General features: G+C 51.5%; 7 protein-coding genes across 8 annotated transcripts; 4 read left to right on the top strand and 3 right to left on the bottom strand.

Moving 5' to 3' along the window:
* Positions 1-1,747: 1,747 nt before the first annotated feature.
* On the top strand, positions 1,748-2,824 carry TrAFT101_003895 (uncharacterized protein; the record flags this gene model as incomplete). The annotated part of the gene is made up of 1 exon (XM_024902239.2): positions 1,748-2,824. The coding sequence occupies one exon, from the start codon at positions 1,748-1,750 to the stop codon at positions 2,822-2,824; it is 1,077 nt and encodes a 358-aa protein (XP_024766334.2).
* Positions 2,825-4,993: 2,169 nt separating this feature from the next.
* TrAFT101_003894 (uncharacterized protein) lies at positions 4,994-7,176 on the top strand. Its single transcript, XM_024902240.2, has 3 exons — positions 4,994-5,868; positions 5,942-6,110; positions 6,195-7,176. Exons 1-3 carry the CDS (start codon positions 5,574-5,576, stop codon positions 6,889-6,891), a joined length of 1,161 nt encoding a protein of 386 aa, XP_024766337.1. The 5' UTR covers positions 4,994-5,573; the 3' UTR covers positions 6,892-7,176.
* TrAFT101_003893 (uncharacterized protein) lies at positions 7,107-9,738 on the bottom strand. Its single transcript, XM_024907295.2, has 2 exons — positions 9,251-9,738; positions 7,107-9,168 (listed from the first exon to the last, which is right to left on the bottom strand). The coding sequence occupies exon 2, from the start codon at positions 8,812-8,814 to the stop codon at positions 7,252-7,254; it is 1,563 nt and encodes a 520-aa protein (XP_024766338.1). The 5' UTR covers positions 8,815-9,168; positions 9,251-9,738; the 3' UTR covers positions 7,107-7,251.
* On the top strand, positions 9,346-10,424 carry TrAFT101_003892 (uncharacterized protein). 2 transcript variants are annotated; one of them, XM_024907296.2, is made up of 2 exons: positions 9,346-9,547; positions 9,649-10,424. In XM_024907296.2, exons 1-2 carry the CDS (start codon positions 9,482-9,484, stop codon positions 10,168-10,170), a joined length of 588 nt encoding a protein of 195 aa, XP_024766339.1. In that variant the 5' UTR covers positions 9,346-9,481; the 3' UTR covers positions 10,171-10,424. The 2 variants fall into 2 exon arrangements, with proteins under 2 accessions (XP_024766339.1, XP_065983126.1); XM_066127018.1 differs by lacking the exon at positions 9,346-9,547 and having other exon boundaries at positions 9,575-10,424.
* Positions 10,425-10,523: 99 nt separating this feature from the next.
* TrAFT101_003891 (uncharacterized protein) lies at positions 10,524-13,094 on the top strand. Its single transcript, XM_024902241.2, has 4 exons — positions 10,524-10,886; positions 10,958-11,055; positions 11,128-11,331; positions 11,404-13,094. Exons 1-4 carry the CDS (start codon positions 10,834-10,836, stop codon positions 12,708-12,710), a joined length of 1,662 nt encoding a protein of 553 aa, XP_024766340.1. The 5' UTR covers positions 10,524-10,833; the 3' UTR covers positions 12,711-13,094.
* On the bottom strand, positions 12,784-16,193 carry TrAFT101_003890 (uncharacterized protein). The gene is made up of 10 exons (XM_024903063.2): positions 14,934-16,193; positions 14,803-14,879; positions 14,682-14,749; positions 14,557-14,627; positions 14,420-14,494; positions 14,118-14,344; positions 13,905-14,016; positions 13,725-13,852; positions 13,513-13,674; positions 12,784-13,433 (listed from the first exon to the last, which is right to left on the bottom strand). The coding sequence occupies exons 1-10, from the start codon at positions 15,383-15,385 to the stop codon at positions 13,315-13,317; spliced, it is 1,491 nt and encodes a 496-aa protein (XP_024766341.1). The 5' UTR covers positions 15,386-16,193; the 3' UTR covers positions 12,784-13,314.
* Positions 16,194-17,088: 895 nt separating this feature from the next.
* On the bottom strand, positions 17,089-18,729 carry NHP6 (Non-histone chromosomal protein 6). The gene is made up of 4 exons (XM_024898958.2): positions 18,580-18,729; positions 17,831-17,919; positions 17,557-17,774; positions 17,089-17,495 (listed from the first exon to the last, which is right to left on the bottom strand). The coding sequence occupies exons 2-4, from the start codon at positions 17,889-17,891 to the stop codon at positions 17,469-17,471; spliced, it is 306 nt and encodes a 101-aa protein (XP_024766342.1). The 5' UTR covers positions 17,892-17,919; positions 18,580-18,729; the 3' UTR covers positions 17,089-17,468.
* Between the last annotated feature and the right edge of the window lie 2,172 nt (positions 18,730-20,901).

The following is a 20,901-nucleotide window of genomic DNA, read 5'->3' as shown; positions in this document are numbered from 1 at the left end:
GCAAGTACGTAATTCCTGGGTTGAGTGCTGATAGCACTTTGAACTTCAGCGCACAAGCACGTAAAGCCCAAGCCAGACCAGGTGCTTTTAGGTACATGTACCTAGTCGCGTGAGGTGATAGGGGAGACACCGTGAACTCGAGAGATTCTTAAAACTTGCACAACCACGACTAGCACAAAATGAAACAGAATCTTGCCGCCACATTTACAGACTTCGAGTCCAGCAATGATCCGACCTCGCTCGCAAGCATATCCGCATCGCCTCACCACCTCCGGTCGATACTGCTCGCTAACGGCGGATGACCTGCTGCAAAAAGGAAGAAAGAGGGCCGAATATTCAAAATCAAAGGTGCCTCGACTAGCCTCGGCGACTTCATGCCAACAAAACATGCCTCTCGAGAGCATCCAAAGAAGCTGCGATATGCCCCTTGTGCAGGCACGTATGCATATAATACGCTGCAAGAAGTGTTCGATGTGGGGGATGCCCTGGACGAGTTCCACCTCGGTGAGAGTCCCAGGAGATGCCATAGGCTGCTTCAGACAGCATGCGTTAGGTTCATTTGCCTTGTGGCGTCCTTTGCTGGGGTAACATGCAGTTTCCCTGCACGGTGGCTTGTCGTCTATGAGATTTGCGAATCCTGATGTTGGCTTTGGTTCGCTTGCTTCGAGACTACGGGATGCTAGCACCACCATCTGCCGCGCTACTGCTGATCGATGTGATAGCTCAACAGGAAGACTCAAGCGCCTCGCGCAAGCAGTGAGGGCGCATCCCGGGCTCATGGACAAGGGAATGTCTCATGTCCTGGTTACACGGCGCTGCAAGGACGCAAACCGTTGAATAGCAAACCATATTGTCGGGTTTGCTGATAATGACCCGGCCTTGGGCATTGCTACTACTATCTGGTTGCCTATCCGCGTATGCCATCTCAGCTTGTCTCTGACTCAACACTGCGGTCAATGGGTAAGGACATACTCGTACTCGTTTGCTGGAGCGCTAAGGAGAGCTAAGGGCACGGTACGGCCCATGGGACAGATGTAGATGTGGATACAGGCATGGATGGGAGAAGCGGCTGAGGCCGTGATATAGCTTCTATGCAGTCCTCAAATCAGAGCTACTACCTACGCTTTGACAGATGTCGCCTTCAGAGATGCTCGGGCGGCTGCAGAGCCCGACGGCACCCCAGGCAGGAAGCTCTACCAATCCCAGGCCGTCGGTAGGACTTCCCATGTTACCAAAACGTGTAGTGCTCTCGACCACTGCACCTTGCCGTGTCTCCCTTTGTCGGAAGCATGCTTGCTAAATGGTTCCTGCATGGGTAACACACATTGGGGTCGAAGCTCCGTAACCATCAGTGATGTGTCACATATATTCAGGTTTCTATCCTCGGATGAGGTGAATCGGTGCATGTTCTTGCTTCCTGAACATTATATCCTAGCGCTGCCCTATCCCTTTGGCTCTTCTATTCATAGATCAGAAGTATATGCTCGGTCTCATGCTGCATATTGTGTCTGTGTGTTGAGTGTCTGGCCGGCTGGCCTTCACACTATCATTTCGCTTCTTCCATTCTATTCCACTCTTTTCGTCTCGCGGATTCACCTATGAACTTATTGGTATCACTATATCCCCTACATCCAGCATTATTCACTCTATGGCAGAGAAATTTCAGACTATAGGCCTCGTTTGATCACTGTCTAGCTTTGCACATATCAGAAGGACTCCTCCGCCTCCGGCGGAAAGCAAGTCCAACATGGCGTCTCTTGCCAGCCCTCGAACATCCTCAACAATGCTATCAGAAAACCCTAGTCCTATCCATAGGTGGACAATCACCCCCGTTACTCCAAGCAGCACGGGTTCTTTGTACGATGTTATCCGTCGGTGTAATAAGTTCGAAGAGAGGCAAGGTTCAGGAATGTGGGAATTTGCCATTCTAGACAATTCAACTCCTGTTGGATATATGCTCCCTCAGCACGTCGCCGAGATGAAGTGGGACAATACGAGCTTTAAAGTTTCCAGAGCCAAGCTCAAGATTCATCTGAATCCTGTCATCAAACCAGGCGACGACATTGTTGACATATGCCGACGCGAATTTATACAACTGTGCCAAAAGAATGCCGATAATCTCAATGGTTGCTTTCAGAAGTGGCTCAAGAAGAGCTCGGATTTCCATCCTATCCGCGGACTTGATGCTAAGTTGGCCGGCTTGGTCATTCCTTCAGCTGCCAGAGGAATATTTGGTATCGTGACGACGGGCGTCCACATGAACATGTTCACCATAAGGGGAGGTGGGATTTATGTGTGGGTTTCGAGACGCTCTCAAAATGTCACATATGCCAGAAAGCTTGACCAGCTTGTTGCTGGAGCCATGGATCCGGAAGACAACATGGACCCTCTGGTGACTTTGAAACGTGAAGCTATGGAGGAAGCAGGGCTCTTGGTCGACATTCATACGAAAATGGTTACTTGGAGGGGCGTCTATGTCGGCAGAGTCACTAGCGAGTCTCTGATTTCATTCTATGATCAGAAAGACCATATTGCCGGCAGTGAGGAGGGACACATTGAGCCTGGTATCCGGTACACTTTTGATTTGGAAGTTAGCCCTGGTTTCATCCCATATCCAGAGGAACCGGAGTCGATTGACGGATTTGTGCTGAAGCCAGTGGAAGAGGTGAAGCGTGATTTGAAGAACGCTGAGTGGAAGCCGAACTGTGGGCTTGTTATGCTGGACTTTTTACTTCGAAAGGGTGTGGTTAGGGAGGATGATGATGTGAATTTTGGATTACTGAGACGCGGCCTTCACAGGAGCCTCGCACTTCGAATTGAGTGAATCTATTTGGATGATAGACTAGACTTTTTGGGGCCGGAGACGGCGCTGGGCAGGTGGAAATTGTAAGATTGTGACATCTCTTAGATTGTTGGTGCTCATAGGTACATATTTCCGAGTACAATTATGTAACTTAATGCAAATGTTCATTGTCGTCGGATGCCGGCATCTGGGTGCTCGATAGCCGTTCAAAATGTCAGTTTCTAAATGCAAGGGGAGCTCTGCTTTTCGTATTAGAGCAGTGATTTAGAACGTAACTCTTAAGACTACTTTGAAGCAGAGTAATAAAAGCTTTGGGAGAGGAGGCATACAGGGTAAGTGATGATACAAATGAAACACGCAGCATAAGGAGCACTCTTTAAATTTAGAGTCACGACGTTGTTTATGCCCAATATGGCACGATGTGCATCTAAATGGACAGTTTCTCAAAGGCTCTGGTTTAACTATGACTGCACATACATTGCTGGTTAAGCGACCAGAGAGAATATATTGCCAAGTATATGTTGTCTCGCCATTTGTTGCATATACTTTGTATGGAGACCAATTGTGGACACTCGGGAATTTTTTGACTCGAGTGGGACGCATACGATTACATCCCCATGGTTTGTGGGTCAACGACGCAGATATCGCTTAGGAGACGACCATAGCAGTAATGGGTATTTTGCATTCTCCTTCTTATTATCTAACCTGAAGAGAGAAGATGCTAGATGAGACATTAAGAAGAAGGAGGAGTTGGATGGCGATCATTTGTGGGCGAGTGGCTAATAATAGCTTTAAGCCAAGGCACATTTTCCCGCGATTGGGGGCGCCACAAGAGATAACGCCATGTTTATCGACGATGACCGGCTAGTAATTAATAGTCTCTGTTTCTCTTTTTTTCTCCTTTCTTCTTTTACGAGCGGCTATCTGGAAAAGAAAAGAGGAAAAGAACAGAGAGCCTTCATAGACGATAGGCAGGGAACTAGCGAAATCAACATAGTCAGCTGCACGCTGCAAGTCAAGTATAGCACGTCGAGCTAGAGCTGTCTGCTAATGCAGAGCTAGAAAATTGCCACTTTTTGCTGCGTGTCTCGCGCGGAATGGGGAGCAATTTGAGACTCTTTGCCCGGGGCTGATTTCTTTCTTTCTTTCGTTTTATTAGTGCATGAAATGAAATTGAAGAGTGCCTCGTGCGCGGGGGCAGATTTCTTTTGTTCTTTGGTTTGGTGTCTATTGTGCCATTACTGCTGCTAGATGGTGAAACCGAAAGAGAAGAGGGTAGAGTGAAAGATACGGCCTGAGGGATGAAGTAGATGGAATGGAGGAACCAAACGCTGTTGTATAAGGTTGGTGATGACAGTACAATCAAGAGTTTGTGTTGTCTTGGTTGTTTATTTATAGATTACGCTCTTGCTCATAGAAAGCTGGAGCAAAACCCTGAATTACGTTGTGCTAGAAGATAAGGAGGGAAAAAAAAGAAGAAGAAAAAAAAAAAAAAAAAAAAGAAAATAGCCTAGTACAAAGTAATCACGGGCTGAAATCCCCCCTTGCTGCCGATTTTGCGCCTTGCCTCTTTTTTTCCTCTCTCTCTGATCCTCCAAGGCGGCATTAGGATCCAGAGGAGGGGTTGGGTGTGCGAGTGTTTGTCGCACTGCGTCCAGCCGCAGGTGATGGCTTGACAGGGGTTTTGGTCTGGTTTGGTTTTTAGAGGGGTTGGTTGAGTGTGTGAGTGTTTGTCTAGTTTCTTTGACTATTGATTTGATAGAAGGAAAAAAAAAAGAGGCAAATGTTGCGATATACTATACTTGGAAGAGTTGAGACACATGGAGTCGTGGTATAAGACTGGCTGGGTTGAAAGGACGAGATTCCCGACCACGTCAGACAAGCCTCACGGTTATGAAGGACATGTGCATACATGACAAGGTCACTAGCTGCACATTATACTACATGAAAGGTACAACAGGTAGGCAATATCAAAAAACCGTATGAAGGTATACACCTAGTATCTACTTGGAGCTCCCTTCTCCTCTTTCTACTCAACTCACTGCCGCGCCGCATCCTCCCGCTTCAGCTCGTCGAATCACAGGATCCACCGCCGCGAATAAGACTCGCCCATCACCCGGGGCTGAACACTCCACTAGTAGCATTTAAGCATAGTTTCGTTTTGCCTCTATTCCCCATGGGCTGGCGGGCTAAGCTGCACTTGGATGGGGCTGATTGGACTAGAACCTGGAGCTGGACGGTCTAACAGCCCGGGAGGGCCTGGATGGTCGGGGTTTTGCCTTGTCGGTTTGCTGCTCTCGGTCTGCGAGGCACTGATTGGGCTCTTGTTTGGAGGTGCTGCTACTAATTGCTGTCGCCATGGACTGGACTGGACTGGATCGGAGCTGGCTTGGGCTGGAAGAGCCGCATTGGGAGAGGAAGCGGTAGGAAGGATTTCTTCTGCTTGTTTCATTTCCTTTTATTTTCTTTTCCTCACTCCCTTTTATAGCGATTGTTACTGAAGAAGATCTGGCGCTTCTGCTCTTGGGTGTCTCCTTGGTTGTTTATAGAACTGAGTCGATGTTAGAGCGCGCTCGCTTCACACTTGTTTAGACGCTGCTGCCCCGTTCCTCTATTCTTCCACGTCTACGGATATGATATAAGACATAAATAGGAAAAGCGACTAACAGAAAACATACTCGACATCTTGGATTCCATTGACGCCATATTAATTGGCTAGAATATCCGCCGGCACAAAGCTCGACTTACACGCAGAATCCCTACCGCTCCAATGCGTCACGGCCCAGCGGCGACCCTCCTCCTCGCCCTTGGGGCTGTTGTTTCTACCGTCACAGCCGACAACAATAACCAGCCAGTCCCCAAATCGGGCTTCCAACAATCATGGGCCTCACCCGCCAAAGAGACCGTCACCTCGGGCCATGAGGTCGAGCAGCAGGTTGCCTTGGGATGGTCTCCTAAGCCGACGCAGCCACCCAAGCCGTTGCTGGGCAGGATGATGATGCCGCGAGCGGATGGTTATACGCTGGGGCCAGAAACGTGTGGATTTGTGCCTGGGAATGATGGCAGTAAGTCACTGTTCACACATTCTACTTTACGGGAAATCAATGACGGGGAGCTTGTGAGGCTGACTTCAGCTAGACTCTTTTACTTGTGTCTCGTCTGGATATACTTGCACGCCCCAGGGAGGCTTCGTTGGATGTTGTCAGCCAAACAGCTCCTGTAGCCAGATCAAGACGACGTGCATCGACTACCAAGCCTCGGCAACCGGTGCCTGCAACCTCCCGTCCGACTTTCACACACTCTGCTGGTGAGCTCCTCTACTCCCCCATCTCTCGCCCTCTGTCTCTCTTCTGAATATCCGCTCACACTCTCCTGCTTCTTTCTCTCCCAGCGCCACTTCAACTCTCCCGGCTTGTTATACTTGGGTCATTTCCACGTCTGCCTCAACCGACAAGTCCGTTGAACTATACACCATCCTCGGATGCTCCTTGCAGCCCGGCAGAGGAACTCTCCTGACTGTCGATCCGGGCTGGCTGGCAACGCACAGCTTCGGTTCCACGACGACGACGACGACAGCCACAACCACATCGACCGAGCCCTCGAGTACTTCGCCGACATCGACGCCCGATTCAGGCGGCGGGAAAAGCAGCACTCCCGTGGGCGCCATTGCGGGAGGCACAGTTGGAGGCGTTGCAGCCCTTGGCCTCGTTGGCCTGACCGCTTTCCTCTTCTACCGCCACCGCAATGGTCGTAACAACGCTCCTCCTGCTGGTCATCCTCCTCAAGGACAGAATGATGCTGCTGCTGGTGGAGCTGTTTACCCTTCGGGTGTGCCGGTTGGATACCAGGCCGGTTATGCACCGGTGCCAATGCAACAGGGCTATTATCCACAGCAGTTTCAGGGACAGTATCCTCCCCAGCAGCAGTACAATTACAATTACCCGGTGCAAACGGCGAGCACGTCTCCGGTGCACACGACTCCCTCTCCGGGTGTTTTCAAGGAAGGCGAGACGTCTGCCAGCGAGCTGCCCACGACAAGCCCCCTTGGAGCAGAGACGAACAGAGCCGAGCTGGGTGGTGGTAATTAGATGAGATGTATAAATGATTCATGGGACCATGATATGCCGGATATAAGGGCGGCTTCTTTTTTCTTTTTTCTTTTTTCTTTTCTTTTCTTATTTCTTTGGTATGAGGAGGAACTGCAAAGCCAAAGTCGATCTCTTTCAAAGCTCTTGGATAAACAATATTGCGATGGAAATAATTGCTGGATCGAAGTGTAATGAAGCGTACTGCTCTCTTGACTGAGGATATATATATATATATATTATAGGTATTTATTAAATCAACTGGAAGTAGAACGTCATCTATACCGCATTTGCAAATTCAATACTTTCTGGAATGGCTACTTAAGAAAACAAGTATTACAAGTTCAACCACCAGTTTCTAGCTTACTCCTTGGTGACTTTATCCCACCACTGGGGCCAGTTGACAACAATGTTATTGACGCGAGCCTCTTCCGCAGCAAACACCATTGCGTGGCTGCGAATCACCTCCTCGAGAGTGCACCCCACAAACTCATTCTGGGCCTTTTCGGCCTCCCATCCATGATTCTTCACCCGGTCGCACGCCAAGACGAATTGTCTCGTGAGGCCCAAATCGCCGCCGCCGTGGCCCTTGTGTTCCGCGTGCGGCGTGTAGACCTTTGTTTCCTTGGTGTTGAAGTCTTGCACAATGATCTTCTCGGAATCTGTGTAGATTTCGCCGTGTTCGCCATAGAAATAGGAGAAGCGGTCGCATTGCTTCTTGGTCTGGGCCACCATCTGGATGGTGACTCTCTTGGCGGGCTTGACGGACTCGGGCCATGTAATGGTCACAAACTGGTCGTCACACACGTTGTTGTCTGACTCAAAGACGCATCGACCGAACCAGTTGCGCGAGCTGACCACCTCTTTCGGGGTTGACTCGTCATAGTCTTGTTCAAGAACCTTGATGACGGCCTGTTTGCGCTCGTCGAGGGTCTTATAGTCTTCGATGTCGTGCACGACGGTGGTCATCGGCCAGTCTACGTTGCCGGTGCCAACTCCCTCGCAGTTGGCACTGAGATATACGTTCTTGGCAGAATACTTGCAGCCGGAGTCGCCGAGAGGACAAGCCATGCAGTTTGTAGCAGATCCCGCAGCGGCCGGTTTGCGGCTCTTTTTGAAGAATTGCAATCCGCCAGTCGATGACACAAAGTCGGGGAGATGAGGCTCGCCCTCTCCGGCCCTCTCCGGCGAACAGAGCAGCCACAGGATCAGATCGATGTCGTGGCAGCACTTTGCTAGCAGCGATGGCGCCGACGTCTTTGAGTTTCTCCAGTTGCCTCGCACATACGAGTGCGTGAAGTGCCACCAGCCAACTGGCTCCGTGTGCACGACGCTGTTGATGTCGCCGATGATTTGGTCTTCAACCAGCAGCTTCCGCAGCATCATGTTGTGCGGGCTATATCTCAGCACATGGCCGATTGAGAAGATGTTGGACTTGAGTTGCGGCTTGAGAGACTTGTAGATGTCGAGACAGTCTTCCAACGATGGCGCCAGCGGCTTCTCGCACATGATGTGAATGCCCAGCGGTGACAGGCCAACAACGACCTCTCGGTGCATCTGGTCCTGGACACAGACAAAAGCTCCGTCAACGCCCTTGGGGACGTCCTTCTCGCCGTTGGCTGCTCTCTGGCGCCGATTCTGCTCATACTCGACAAAGTCTCGCCAGTCTGAGAACATCTGGCCTTGACTGGGGCCATTGCTGCCCCAGATGTGATGCTTGCCGAGCGTCTCTCGTCGGTATTTGTCCGGATCTGCCACGGCGGCCACAACGCCGTTGCTGGCAATGTCAATGCCTCTTGCATAGCCAATTCCCCGGGCACCAGCACCAATGATGATGAAGCGGGGAGGATCCTCTGACATCTCGGGCCGCGGAAGAGGCTTCACATGGGGATCGCCAGCGGCGTCTGAGACCTTGAGCGAGGCCATGATGGCGATGTGCTTGTGAGATCTTTGCCAGTCCCAACACTACGCCTGAGAAGAGAAGAGCCTCTGTAAGTGATAATAAATGGGTTGCTGTCCGTGAGACGAGACAGTCGCCGGGTATGTTGTCACGCAGGCTTGGCAGGCACATATATAGAGATGCCAATCCCCATGATAAGGCACGTTCTAGCCAGGGATTCCAGCTGTCGAGCCCAACCCGCCGCCCAATCAGCTGCGAGCCGATAAAAGACAGTGGCTTAACGGCGGCCCAGGCATTGGACGGGGTGCCTTGCAACGTTCCAGTGCTATTACCGCTAGTAAAATGAGGGGGACAGCCGTCAACTGGATCAGATGATGGCGCTGCTTATCGACCATATGGGGCAAGATTAACAGCAAGCCTTAGGTGGGGGAGAGGGTGAAGCTGAAGGTTTACAGCACTTACGGTGTAGTCCCGGCCGAGATTTTAGGGGGCCTCCACTGCGTTACGGGGTATTGCCTACAGGGCCTAAAGAACATTCGTTCCTAGGGCTCCTGGATCGGACCAGCTAAATCGAAAATGCCAATTCCTGGGGAGATGCTTTTTCTTTCCTTGTCATTGCTCCGCCATTTGCTTAGTCTCGACTCGGCATTTGATCGCTAATTGACATTGTGTGGTTACATCCGGTCATTAACGATGCCGGTTTCCGAGTCAAGCGTGGTCTCGGGTCTGGACGATGCCCTGGTCTGGATCGATTGTGAGGTGCGAAGTGCCGTCTTACTGCTATACTGACTTTACTTCGCATGGCTTTCAGCTGTGCGAGCTGAGCTGAGCTTTGCTAAAGTTGCATGACATATCGATAGATGACCGGCTTGAATCCCGATACCGAGGAGATTCTCGAAATCTACTGCATTCTCACGACGGCAAACCTCGACATCATCGACGCCGACGGTTACCACGCCGTCATCCACTGGCCGGCCTCTCGCCTGGACCAGATGGACGAGTGGTGCACAAACACCCACGGCAAGTCAGGACTCACAGCTGCCGTGATAGCATCAGAGACAACCCCGGAGCAGGCTGCCGAGGGCCTCTATCAGTACATCACGAAGTTCATCCCCAGGTCTCGAACGGCGCTGCTGGCCGGCAACAGCGTGCACGCCGACAGGGCCTTTCTGCGAAAAGATCCATACGGCAAAGTTATGGAGCATCTGCACTACCGCATCCTGGACGTTAGTGCCATAAAGGAGGCTGCTCGGCGGTGGAGCCCGCCACAGGTTCTTTCGCGGGCGCCGGCTAAGAAGGGGAGCCATAAGGCTAGGGATGACATCTTGGAGAGCATTGAGGAGGCGAGATATTACAAGGAGGCCATCTTTGGCCGTAGATGATGACGGACGGCAGCCATTGGGCATTGAAGATGAATCTGGCGCAAAAATATCGCGTGCAAAGTGCATTGGAATAGCTTCTTCAGCAATATATAGAATGCGACGCTCGACGTCATCAGCAGCCCAATTTACTTGCTCCATCTGCCCACTCGCGCATTTCTTGCATATACAGCTGCACCTCTCGTGCGTCCAAGCACAAGGCGATGCCAATGGCAAAAAAGAAATACAGAAAACCGGTTCACAATTTGCCTCTGCCCAAAGCACCAATCGCGCTGATTTGATGTCATTGATGGCCCAAAGCTCGGGTCTCGTTGGACGGCCAGGCAACGAATTTGACCACCCAGCTGCAGCTCCATTGAAATTGGGCTACTTCGCACTGCTGGAACACACGCAAAATGCATTCAGAATCACAGTGCCAATTGGGCCACCGCCAGCACTGGGCTGCCCCTCCATCGTTTGGCGAGAATGCCCAACCTCCCCACCAGCTCCTTGGAGCTTCCCCTCCTCACCCCCTAAAGCTCTCGCGACATCCCCTATTTATCCCGCTGGGCCTGGGGATCATTAGCGATAAATACCTACAGCTCTGCTTCCTTCTCCCTCTCCCTCTCTCTTGATATTCCTAATCCTCAACCCACACGCTGATCCCACCGAGTTTGAGCTGCTGCCATGGACGTCAAGACTGTCGAGTTTACTCCCTTCCAGGACCAGAAGCCCGGAACGTACGTCACAGCTGTCGCCACTCCCCAGAAGACAATCATTGCATCTGCTGACACAGACTCCGCAACACCAGTTCTGGTCTCCGAAAGAAGGTCGTCGTTTTCCAGAAGCCGCACTACAGCGAGTCGTTCGTTGCCAGCATTCTCCTGTCCATTCCCGAGGGCGCTGAGGGTATGAGCTACACTTTGCTATGAAGAGAAAGCTTTGAGCTAAAGGCTAATGATTCTGCTTCCACCTGTTTAGGCGCTTCCCTCGTCATTGGTGGCGATGGCCGGTTCTGGAACCCCGAGGTCATCCAGCTGATTGCCAAGATCGGTGCTGCCTATGGTGTCAAGAAGCTTGTGATCGGCCAGAATGGAATTCTTTCCACGCCCGCAGCCAGCCATGTCATCCGCATCCGCAAGGCTACTGGAGGCATTCTGCTCACTGCCAGCCACAACCCCGGTGGTAAGTCCCGCATCTCAATCTACCAAGCTGAAGAGAGACAAGACGCTGACGATGCCGTGCTCCTAAAACTAGGCCCCAAGAACGATTTCGGTATCAAGTACAACCTGGCCAACGGTGGCCCTGCTCCCGAATCCGTCACCAACAAAATCTTCGAGACCTCCAAGACCTTGACATCATACAAGCTCGCCTCGATCCCCGACATTGACATCTCCACCGTTGGCACCAAGACCTATGGCTCGCTGGAAGTTGAGATCATTGACAGCACTGCTGACTACGTCGCTATGCTCAAGGACATCTTTGACTTTGACACCATCAAGAAGTTCTTCTCCTCTCACCCCGACTTCAAGGTCCTCTTTGACGGTCTCCACGGCGTCACTGGGCCCTACGGAACCGCCATCTTCGAGAAGGAGCTTGGACTGATTGGCGCCACTCAGAACTGCGTGCCCAGCCCCGACTTCAACGGCGGACACCCCGACCCCAACCTCACCTACGCCCACTCTCTGGTGGAGGTTGTTGACAAGAACGAAATTCCCTTTGGTGCTGCCTCTGATGGTGATGGCGACCGAAACATGATTTACGGCGCCAACGCCTTTGTCTCCCCCGGAGACTCTCTCGCCATTATTGCCCACCACGCCAAGCTCATCCCCTACTTCCAGAAGAACGGCGTCAACGGCCTTGCTCGATCCATGCCCACGAGCGGTGCCGTCGACCTGGTTGCCAAGGCACAGGGCCTCACCAGCTACGAGGTCCCCACAGGCTGGAAGTTCTTCTGCGCGCTCTTTGACGCCCAGAAGCTGTCCATCTGCGGCGAGGAGAGTTTCGGCACTGGCAGCGACCACATCCGTGAGAAGGACGGTCTGTGGGCCATTGTCGCCTGGTTGAACATCATTGCTGCCCTTGGTGTCCAGAACCCTGGTGTCACCCCTTCAATCAAGCAGATCCAAAAGGACTTTTGGACTCAGTATGGACGAACATTCTTCACCAGATACGACTACGAGGATGTCGACTCTGAGGGCGCCAACAAGGTTGTTGGCGAGCTGGAGGCTTTGGTTGCTGACCCCAACTTTGTGGGCAGCAAGATTGGCGAGCGCACCGTCACCAAGGCCGGCAACTTTTCATACACTGACCTCGATGGCTCAGTCTCTTCTAACCAGGGTCTCTATGCTGGCTTCTCTTCTGGCAGCCGCATTGTCGTCCGTCTCTCTGGTACTGGCTCCTCTGGCGCCACTATCCGTCTGTACATTGAGCAGCACACCAGCGACCCATCCAAGTATGATCTTGACGCCCAAGATTTCCTCAAGGATGAAGTCAAGTTTGCTACAGAGCTGCTCAAGTTCAAGGAGCATATTGGCCGTGATGAGCCCGATGTCAAGACCTAAGCATATGGTGTGCACATAAGGATACTGTTTATTACTATTATTTTTTTTTAATCGAAGCATAGTGTTTGAATGGGGCGGAATGGTTTAAAAAAACAAAAGACGTATGAATCATGCCCGGCAATAGTTGTATTAAAAGCAGAATTATAAAAACATCATTTCACTTTTCAATAGCGTAGCCAAACGACTGCTAGACCCAGTATAATACCAAATTCAGTGGCTTTACAGAAGAAAAAAAAACATGAAACAGACAGATCATAGGTGTTTAAAAAAATTAGCTTGGATGATCTTCCTATACAGACTTTTTGGTGAGGGAATGAATTATTTTCTCAACACCATACTTCAAGACAAATGAGAATAAGAATAGAAATTGTTGGCCATTCGCCGGATTATCAGTCATGTCATCGTTAACTCGTCGCTAAATGTTTAGCGGGTATAGGTGTAAAATAGTAGAAGAAAAGAAAATGAAGCGTTGTGGTGAAGGGTTGCCTGGGATTGCACCTTTTTTGAGTCGCTAAAACTTTGAAAAAAAAAAAAGATAAAAAAAAAAGATAAAAGCCAAATCAACAAAGGAGAAAATAATAGATGAGATTGAGTCCCCTCGATTTTAAGCCCTTGGAGTGGTCGGCCGAGACGCAATTCTCGGTGTAATCGGCCGGGGTGTGATGGGTCGGGAGGTGTTGGATTTGATTGGGACATAAAACAAATCTTTAAAGCTTTGAGCAGCTTGAAGGAGGTTAGCATTAAGAACTGTGTGGGAGAGAAGAAGAAGGAGAAGAAGATAAAAAAAAAAAAAAAAACTTGCCTTCTTCGCTATAAAACTGAAGTTCAAATGACCCCCCAGTGCCCTTTCGCTGTGTTTGTTGCCTGTACTGCTGGCTGAAAACGTACAACTGAATGTCGGCCAAGCGGATTCTCTTGCGGCTGACTCGTTTGAGCCAGGTGGGAGACGTGGATTGATGGGTTACTGTAAGTCCTATTAGCCTTGTCCTCCTCGCCATGATACATGCAACTAACCAAAGGCTGTCCAGACGGGACATTGGCGCAGCTCTCCCTCCCACACGGCGACGTGGATGCGCCGACCCCCCGTGTATCGGTCTTCGTAAACAATGAGTGAATGCTTAAAACCGTCATCTAGAATGGTTCTGCCAGAAATGTCAGGAAAGATCTATAAAGGGGGTTAAAGTTTGTTCTCACGCTTGAAAGAGTTTGTGTTCGCCCTTGAGAGCGTATTCTTTGGTCGCCAGCTGCACTGTCAAAGCGTTGCGAGACTTGAGAGCCAAGAACGTACAGTACATGAGGATCAGCTCTGTAAGAGGATGTGTTAGTAATAATATCTACGTCACCACTCTGCGATGAGTATCCCGTGAATGAGTAGCACTCCAGGGCGTTGAACAGAAATCAACATACCTTCCCAGGTCTGGAAGCGCAACGTTGCCCAGAGCTTGGAGCAGTTTTCGGAATGGCTCCATCTTTTGAATTGTATGGAATCATTCTCCCGATGGATGCACAGCTCATGAACGCCGCGCAGTGAGAACCACGGCCCGCCCATGTAAAAGGTCCGAAGCAGGAGGTAAGGGGAGCCATCACGCCCATCAGAGTAGGCGATGAGGGAGATTTTGTCATCGTCGACGGGCCTGGATTGTATTTAGCTACATTATCGTATTTATTGGAATAGCAAGCATGAGAGTATGCTTGTGTCAATTACCTACCGTCGAAACAAAACTTTTGAGTTGGCAGGAATAGTCAAGTGACCCCACGGTCGATGTGGTCCAAATGATTCGGATCTGCCATTTGGTCAATGAGTGAGTGATTCTTAAAACCATAGCGTTAGGTCACAATTACTTACGGGAGCCCGCCCTTCAGAGGTGACCGAGAAGGTAGAGGTAGAGAAAAGATTTGCTCGGCCCAATGTACGGACTGTATCAACACATGTAAGCGACATGCTAACCAAGGAGGATGAGGCTGTCTTACATTATCTTTTTCCACGGGAGGTATAGTCCCGTAACGGACTAAAGGACCAGCCTGTATTGGAGGCGGAGCTATTCTCCTGTTAGCGCAAAGGCCAATTCCTGGTACTGATAATGATGCATACGAATTCCTCTTGCCTCTCGCAAATTCAGAATTTGCAGACGGAAGGCTTCCATCATGTTGAGATCAAAATCAGGTGATCTTGATATATGGATTAGCATATTTCGAAAGAAACAATTGGAAGCAAGATATTACCTGGATAATAAGTTGCGGATAGCGGTAAGATAGTGATTATACACGACGAATCGCTGAGGAAGCTGTAGACCGCCGGCTTCATTGGTCATTTCGTGAAACATTGTCCGCCAGCGGTTTACTTTGGTCAATTTCCGGTTCTCATAATGCGTTACAATGTCTCTTAGAGATCGTGACAGGCACGGCAAAACGGTATTCAGAGGATCCAGCACCAGTGGCACGCGGTCTTGGTGAACTTGGGACAGGTCAGCCAGCTCTCGCAAAATCAAGCTAGTGGTCCTGATCTCGTCAATAAGCGATCGCAGCTGCCGACGATTGGCCTCTGGCAGAGCAAGAAACAGGCCTTCGAGCCGCAGCCAGACACTGTCTGATCTCTCCGCCTCCAAGCAGCATCCCTTTAGAAGATGGGCATCAACCATGGCCCCCGCATCCTCGATTGGTGAGGCTACCTCCATGGTAGGATTGTGAGAAATGAGAAGATAAAAAGAAAAGTAATTGTAACAAAATGGAACAAGGCCGAGAAATTCTAGCGGATCGTAATGGCCTATCCAAGCATGACCAGTTAAGATGGATTGATATTCGGGACGAGTTGGCGTGAATGAAGTATTAACCAGTCACTCGGCGCCTACTCTATCGGGCTCTCACAATGAGATGGCCTGCTGCTTCGCTTCCCGGCGCCGGTAGAAGTGGATTGGATATCACCGGCTAACTCTATACGATATACAATCCTGTGCACCTATCGGTCAATCGCGGAGGAGAAGGGAGAAGCCTATGTTCCTTGTCCCTGCAGTGAGCCAGCGAGACGAAGAGAAGCGAGACAGGATCCGGAAGATTGGGTCGGATTAATATTAGATCAAATCGAAATGTCGGAGTGGCAGGGTGGACCGGTAGTTAAAAGTCGGGGCGGGCGGGGGGCAGTCAATGAGAGCATGCAACTTCAAATCCGGGAGCGTGGAGGGGGATCTTTTCCCACGCTTGCTTGCAGCAGCAGTAGTAGCAGTAGTACAGAAAGCTGGTGGCAGCCCAATGCATCAAAGGGCAAAAAAAGAAAAGAAAAGGGCGAGGTGTCAGTCGCAACACCAACAGCATTGGGTTGAGAGACATGCGCCACAAGCAGAATGGACACCTGCCAACGTGTCCGGCATAAAGTCGTGCACAACCTGCTTTTTGCTTTTTACGTCAGAAAGCCCCCCAGATGCCCAGCTTCCTTCCAGGCTCATGGAGTTTTGGCCCCAGAGCAGACCATCGGATGACCAGCGGGAGCATCGCGAGAGCCCACCAGCAGAGGGAGAGCCGGTCACCCCATTTGCTGGCGGTGGGTTCGAGCCGGAGGAGGCTCGCAGCAGCACCAGCAGCTCACAGCCTGCCACGAAAGCAAGCGTGTGTCGACCCGACGCTGGTTTGCGGTGCATTGGGCCGGCACTTGCATGGCCCGAATGCAGCAAAGCATGTTCGTACATACATGAGTCGGCCAGCACCAACGCCCAAGCAGCGAATCGCGGCCGACCTCCCACGGACCATTGGCTCGCTTGCGGTGGAGGCACGACGGTGGCCAGCAGATAGCAGCCCGGCATCTGATTGAGCGGTGGGCGAGCACACGAATTGCCTTAGTCGCTGCGTGGGTTCTTCGAGGTGGATGTGGCTGGACGACGGGGGTTCTTCGCGAGGTTCGGCTCACCAGCCTCAGCCGCTTCCTTCTGGCAAGGTCGCAGAGCCGCCTTTGAGGCTGAGGAAATGGCAGAAGTGTGGAGAGAGAGCCAGCGATGGGCGGGCCGGGCCTCCGTCAACCGGGCCTCGCCCCCTTTTCCTCTCCAGCTGCTATTTTCTCGCCGCGCCCTTTTTTTCTCTTCTTAGCTGTCACCAGTAGTTTTGTGCTTGGATCAGTAGATTAGATTGAGCGGGCGGAGGTTCCATCCCGGGTTCCGGCCTGGAGAATGCCGAGATCACACGCCACCATCGCCACCCAAATGGCATCACCAGCCACACAAGCGAAAGCTGGAAGAAGCTCCTAATTGAAGCCACACTGCAAGATCATGGGCAGCTAGCAGCTTAAGATTAGGGTTATTCTGACTTCGTTGCACTATTGAAAGGGAAACCGATATTACGCATCGCTTGATTCCAAGGCTGTAGTCACGTTTTCAGAAGGAATGAAGCAGCATTGCATTTAAATCTTGTCAATTCATGGCCAAATGGCTCCATTGTTATTACGTTGAATGAAGCTCACGCAAAAAGTATTCGATATCGCATTGTAGCTCTGCCGGCCACTATCCCGTTCACAATTACAAGCATGCGAGACCCTGTTTCCGTTGAATTTCCGGCACCTGAAAGCAAATAGTACGCAACCCATTCCGTGCATTCGTACAACACCGTCCTGCCCATAATACAAAGAAATCGACATCACCAGCATGGGCCTTTATGTTTGGTTTTAGCAAGGCACGCGGCCTCTTTGCCATTATCCTGGCCCAATGCTTCGTGAATCATTGCAGAAAGAATCACCATAAGCATGATTCAGCATCCCACCTCGCGACCAGCACCAGTCTACGATGACTCGTCCTCCTGGTCAGCCTGTCAAAAGAGAATGTCAGTACAGGACCTCATTAGCAACTCAAGGGAGCAATATGCGTACGTTGTAGGCCTGCTTCTCATCCTCATATCGCTTCTTGTCGGCAGCGGCCTTGGCCTCATAAGGGGCACGCTGCTTGTCGTTCAGGGCCTTCCACCGCTCACCGAGCAGCTTGCCGACCTGACCGAATGAGATGCCGGGGTTCTCCTCACGGACGTTCTCACGCTGCTCGTTGGCGAAGAACATGTAAGCAGAGAGACCACGCTTGGGAGCGTTGGGGTCTGGTCTGAGTTAGCCAGCAAATCTTGGTCTCCGTCTGGTTGAAGAGATCACATACCCTTCTTGGCGCGCTTCTTGGTGTCCTTGGCACCACGCTTTCCAGATGCAGCCTTAGGCATTGTGTCTGATGTGTTGTTTTTTTGATTTCTGGAGATGAGTTAGTCCCAATTGCTCTGCAAGTCAAATGTGATGGACTGGTGTTGGTTAAAAAAAAAAAATTGAAGTGAAGTGAGAAATGGCGTTGAGCGCTCTCATGGCACGTCAAGCCGCTAAGCTCGTTCGCCAAAGCCAAAACGCAATAAGAATGATTGAACGTGGGCCTCGTAGAGGGGTAGCTCTGCGGTGTAGTGGCAAGGTAGATGGAGCTCGGCATGAGGTAGCAAGCGCGCTGTCAAAACGCAATTGAGACCGCATGTGCTGCTCGAGGGGGGTTTGAAGCTCGAAAATGACAAAGTCAAAACCATCTTCGTACTTTGGCTAAATTTTCGCAAAGACAAACGTGGCCGCGACGTTGAGATTTTTTTCGTTCCCTCCAATGCGAGCTCCTTGAGTCAGCGTGCGCTGCTGAGCTATTCAAAGCGCAATAGCAGAAGCGAAGAGCGTGCTAATGAGAGGAAGCAGAGATGCGAGACCAGAGATGCAGAGGCTGTCTCTCGGGATGCAAAGCTGCGAGGGCAAAAATTGAAGCAGCAAAAAAGGCAAAAACAAGATGCAGCGGCAAAGTAAAGCCAATGCGCGCAGGGGAAAATGCGTGATGCTGGTGACCTGGTGTTTGGCTGGGATGCACGGCGAAGGCGAGGTACTCACAAGATAGGCGCGTTGTGTTGCGACGAGGACGCGGGTGCGGTTTGTATGGGAGGATTTTTGTATGGGAGAATTTGTATGGGAGAGGGAGAAGGGGAGCGAGTCTGTATGGGGGGAGGGCCAAGCAGCCTTTTTACTATGGGCGAGTGATTGGGAGTGCGGGCTGCGGAGAGAACGCGCGCACGCGCCGAACGGCCTAAAAAGCTACCACCCACACTCTCGCACTCACTTTTTTTTTTCTCGCTGCTCTGTACCCTCCGCCTAGAGGGGTGACGGTTTCTGGGCCTGGGTGAGGGGGTGCTGCTGCTGGGTGCCTACCGCTAGTATCGAATGTGCCCTCTCTGGGCGCTGGCGCTGGTGCTGGCGCTGGCCGTAGGAGCTGCGAGCTGGGAGTCAGGTACTGCTACGGCTGGCGTATGGGGCACGGAGTACTTGCTGCTGGGTGCTAGCTGCGACGGAGCACCGCTACAGGCGGCGCACACTGGGCAACGCACACTGGGCAGCACACACTGGGCATGGGGTGCTTTCCCGCCCGCAAGGTACTTGTACCTGCTCCCTTATTTGCCTGCTGCCGAGTACTGTACTTGGCTTTGCATCGCGCGCGGCAGCAGCTCTTACTGGCCTCGCGCCTTTGCCTATCAAATTTGCGAGGCGAGCGGTATGATATTGGTACGGATCGCTTCTTTTCTTTTCTCGCGCTTTCTGACCGCTGTCCTGCGAGTCAAGTGCGAGTATTGCTGCCATTACTGATGTTTTTACCGAGCAGCATGGATGAATGTTGTTCATCCTGCTGCTGTTCACGGTGCTACGTGGATATATGTTCCCAGAGCCAAGCAACTGTAGGGATGCGGCTTGGTCAACCAGCCGCTCCATGGATGTTTGCTGTTGGCATTTATTGCAGGCAGCATCATGGCATCGTGTGGTAAATGCTACAACAACTACTACCTACTACATACTACGGCACTAGGAGTACCTACTTGCTTGCCTGCTTCCTTGCAGCAAAGGAGTTTATTTGCGTCCTTCTCCACCGCGAAGCTGGCTGGCGGGCATCATAGTGACTTACACAGGCGAGCCACCACTGGGGGCCAACGTTTGCTGTTGCCTCTTGTTAGCAGCTTTGCATGTACGACCTGATTCAAGCGTTTCCTCGTGCTGTAGGTACTGTACTTGATTGCAAAAAGGCGCATTTCATCCGTGGCCAGTGCTCTCGCGGAAGCAGCATCGTACGTACCACCAGCCACCGTCCATCTTCTCCCAGCTCAGCTACAGGCTGTCGTCATATGAGCGTTAACCAGTCGGCTGGTGGTGGTCACAGGCAAAGTGCTGCTCGGCCTGTTGATTGCGCAATACTGTACAGGTACATGCCCTCCTTAGCCTTCCCCTCCCACAGACAGTACACGCCCTTTGTATCTCATCGTCCGTCTGCAGGTTCGCACTGTGTACTTGCGACAGCCCATACCTCCCTCATCCTTGGAGTGGCTGTACTTGTACTCCAGGCGGTAGCGGTATTAACATTGAGTATTAGCTCCGTGTTGCCTCCCTGGACTTTGCCGTAAGAAGTTCTTGGTATCGCGCCTCCCTCCTGCGCTTTTTTGCCTCTTCTTTTCTCCTCTCTCGCTCCATATTACTGATGCTACTGCTTTTCCGTGCTACTACTGGCACCCTCCTTATCACTTTGGCGGTGCCACACCTCAGTGCCTGCACCGGCACCCATGCCTTTTCGCCGGATGCGCAGCGACAGCACTCAGAGGAAGGCCCAATTCCGGCGCGAGCATGAGAGCAGGACGGTGCGGAGTACGGCATGAGTGCGCGAGGCTTCAGTTGCATGTACACGGCCTCCCTTGTTAATGCCAGCCAATACGAAGTACTACCACCACTCCGTCGTATTGCGTGGTTTGGATGTCGGCTGAAGAGCAAATGCCTAGGATGAACCTGCGTGTTTCGCGCTGAATCCTTACACGTGCTTCCCGGTATTGCCAGCGCTTGTGTGCGCTCTGCGAAGCCTGCATCTGGCTGTGCTTGCATGGCCGCTATCGCGAGCAGCATTGCATTTGGCTCTACAAGTCTCAAACCAGCTGAACACGGCCATGGAGCAGGGCAGGGGACGGGCCTGGAGCAGTTGGCATGGCCGTCGTTGACTTGCGGAAATTGAGATGGCCGCCACGGCTTCCAGAAGTATTATTGCTTCGTGACATTATGACAGGTACGCAGTAACATGGCCCTTCTCAAAGCAGCCGTGGGAAATTATTATGGATATGTAGCCCTGCTTCGTAGGCAATCCATCGCACTCCTCACTGCAACACACGCATTGGCGTGCCAGCGTGC

This window comes from Trichoderma asperellum, chromosome 2, assembly GCF_020647865.1.
Source record: "Trichoderma asperellum chromosome 2, complete sequence".
Lineage (NCBI taxonomy): Eukaryota > Fungi > Ascomycota > Sordariomycetes > Hypocreales > Hypocreaceae > Trichoderma > Trichoderma asperellum.
The sequence above is the reverse complement of the archived record's forward strand: the minus strand, read 5'-3'. Positions and strand labels throughout refer to the sequence as shown.

Bases quoted from the DNA above. Each gene is read 5' to 3' on its own strand.
- TrAFT101_003894 (XM_024902240.2), top strand. From the start codon at position 5,574: ATGCGTCACGGCCCAGCGGCGACCCTCCTCCTCGCCCTTGGGGCTGTT. The intron at 5,869-5,941 runs GTAAGTCACTGT...GACTTCAGCTAG, and splicing joins TGTGCCTGGGAATGATGGCA to ACTCTTTTACTTGTGTCTCG. The intron at 6,111-6,194 runs GTGAGCTCCTCT...TTTCTCTCCCAG, and splicing joins GACTTTCACACACTCTGCTG to CGCCACTTCAACTCTCCCGG.
- NHP6 (XM_024898958.2), bottom strand. From the start codon at position 17,891: ATGCCTAAGGCTGCATCTGGAAAGCGTGGTGCCAAGGACACCAAGAAG. The intron at 17,775-17,830 runs GTATGTGATCTC...AACTCAGACCAG, and splicing joins CAAGAAGCGCGCCAAGAAGG to ACCCCAACGCTCCCAAGCGT. The intron at 17,496-17,556 runs GTACGCATATTG...CTCTTTTGACAG, and splicing joins ATGAGAAGCAGGCCTACAAC to GCTGACCAGGAGGACGAGTC.
- TrAFT101_003893 (XM_024907295.2), bottom strand. From the start codon at position 8,814: ATGGCCTCGCTCAAGGTCTCAGACGCCGCTGGCGATCCCCATGTGAAG.
- TrAFT101_003892 (XM_024907296.2), top strand. From the start codon at position 9,482: ATGCCGGTTTCCGAGTCAAGCGTGGTCTCGGGTCTGGACGATGCCCTG. The intron at 9,548-9,648 runs GTGCGAAGTGCC...ACATATCGATAG, and splicing joins TGGTCTGGATCGATTGTGAG to ATGACCGGCTTGAATCCCGA.
- TrAFT101_003890 (XM_024903063.2), bottom strand. From the start codon at position 15,385: ATGGAGGTAGCCTCACCAATCGAGGATGCGGGGGCCATGGTTGATGCC. The intron at 14,750-14,802 runs GTATGCATCATT...ACAGGAGAATAG, and splicing joins GCGAGAGGCAAGAGGAATTC to CTCCGCCTCCAATACAGGCT. The intron at 14,345-14,419 runs GTAGGTAATTGA...AATACAATCCAG, and splicing joins TCAAAAGTTTTGTTTCGACG to GCCCGTCGACGATGACAAAA.
- TrAFT101_003891 (XM_024902241.2), top strand. From the start codon at position 10,834: ATGGACGTCAAGACTGTCGAGTTTACTCCCTTCCAGGACCAGAAGCCC. The intron at 10,887-10,957 runs GTACGTCACAGC...CCGCAACACCAG, and splicing joins CAGGACCAGAAGCCCGGAAC to TTCTGGTCTCCGAAAGAAGG. The intron at 11,332-11,403 runs GTAAGTCCCGCA...TCCTAAAACTAG, and splicing joins TGCCAGCCACAACCCCGGTG to GCCCCAAGAACGATTTCGGT.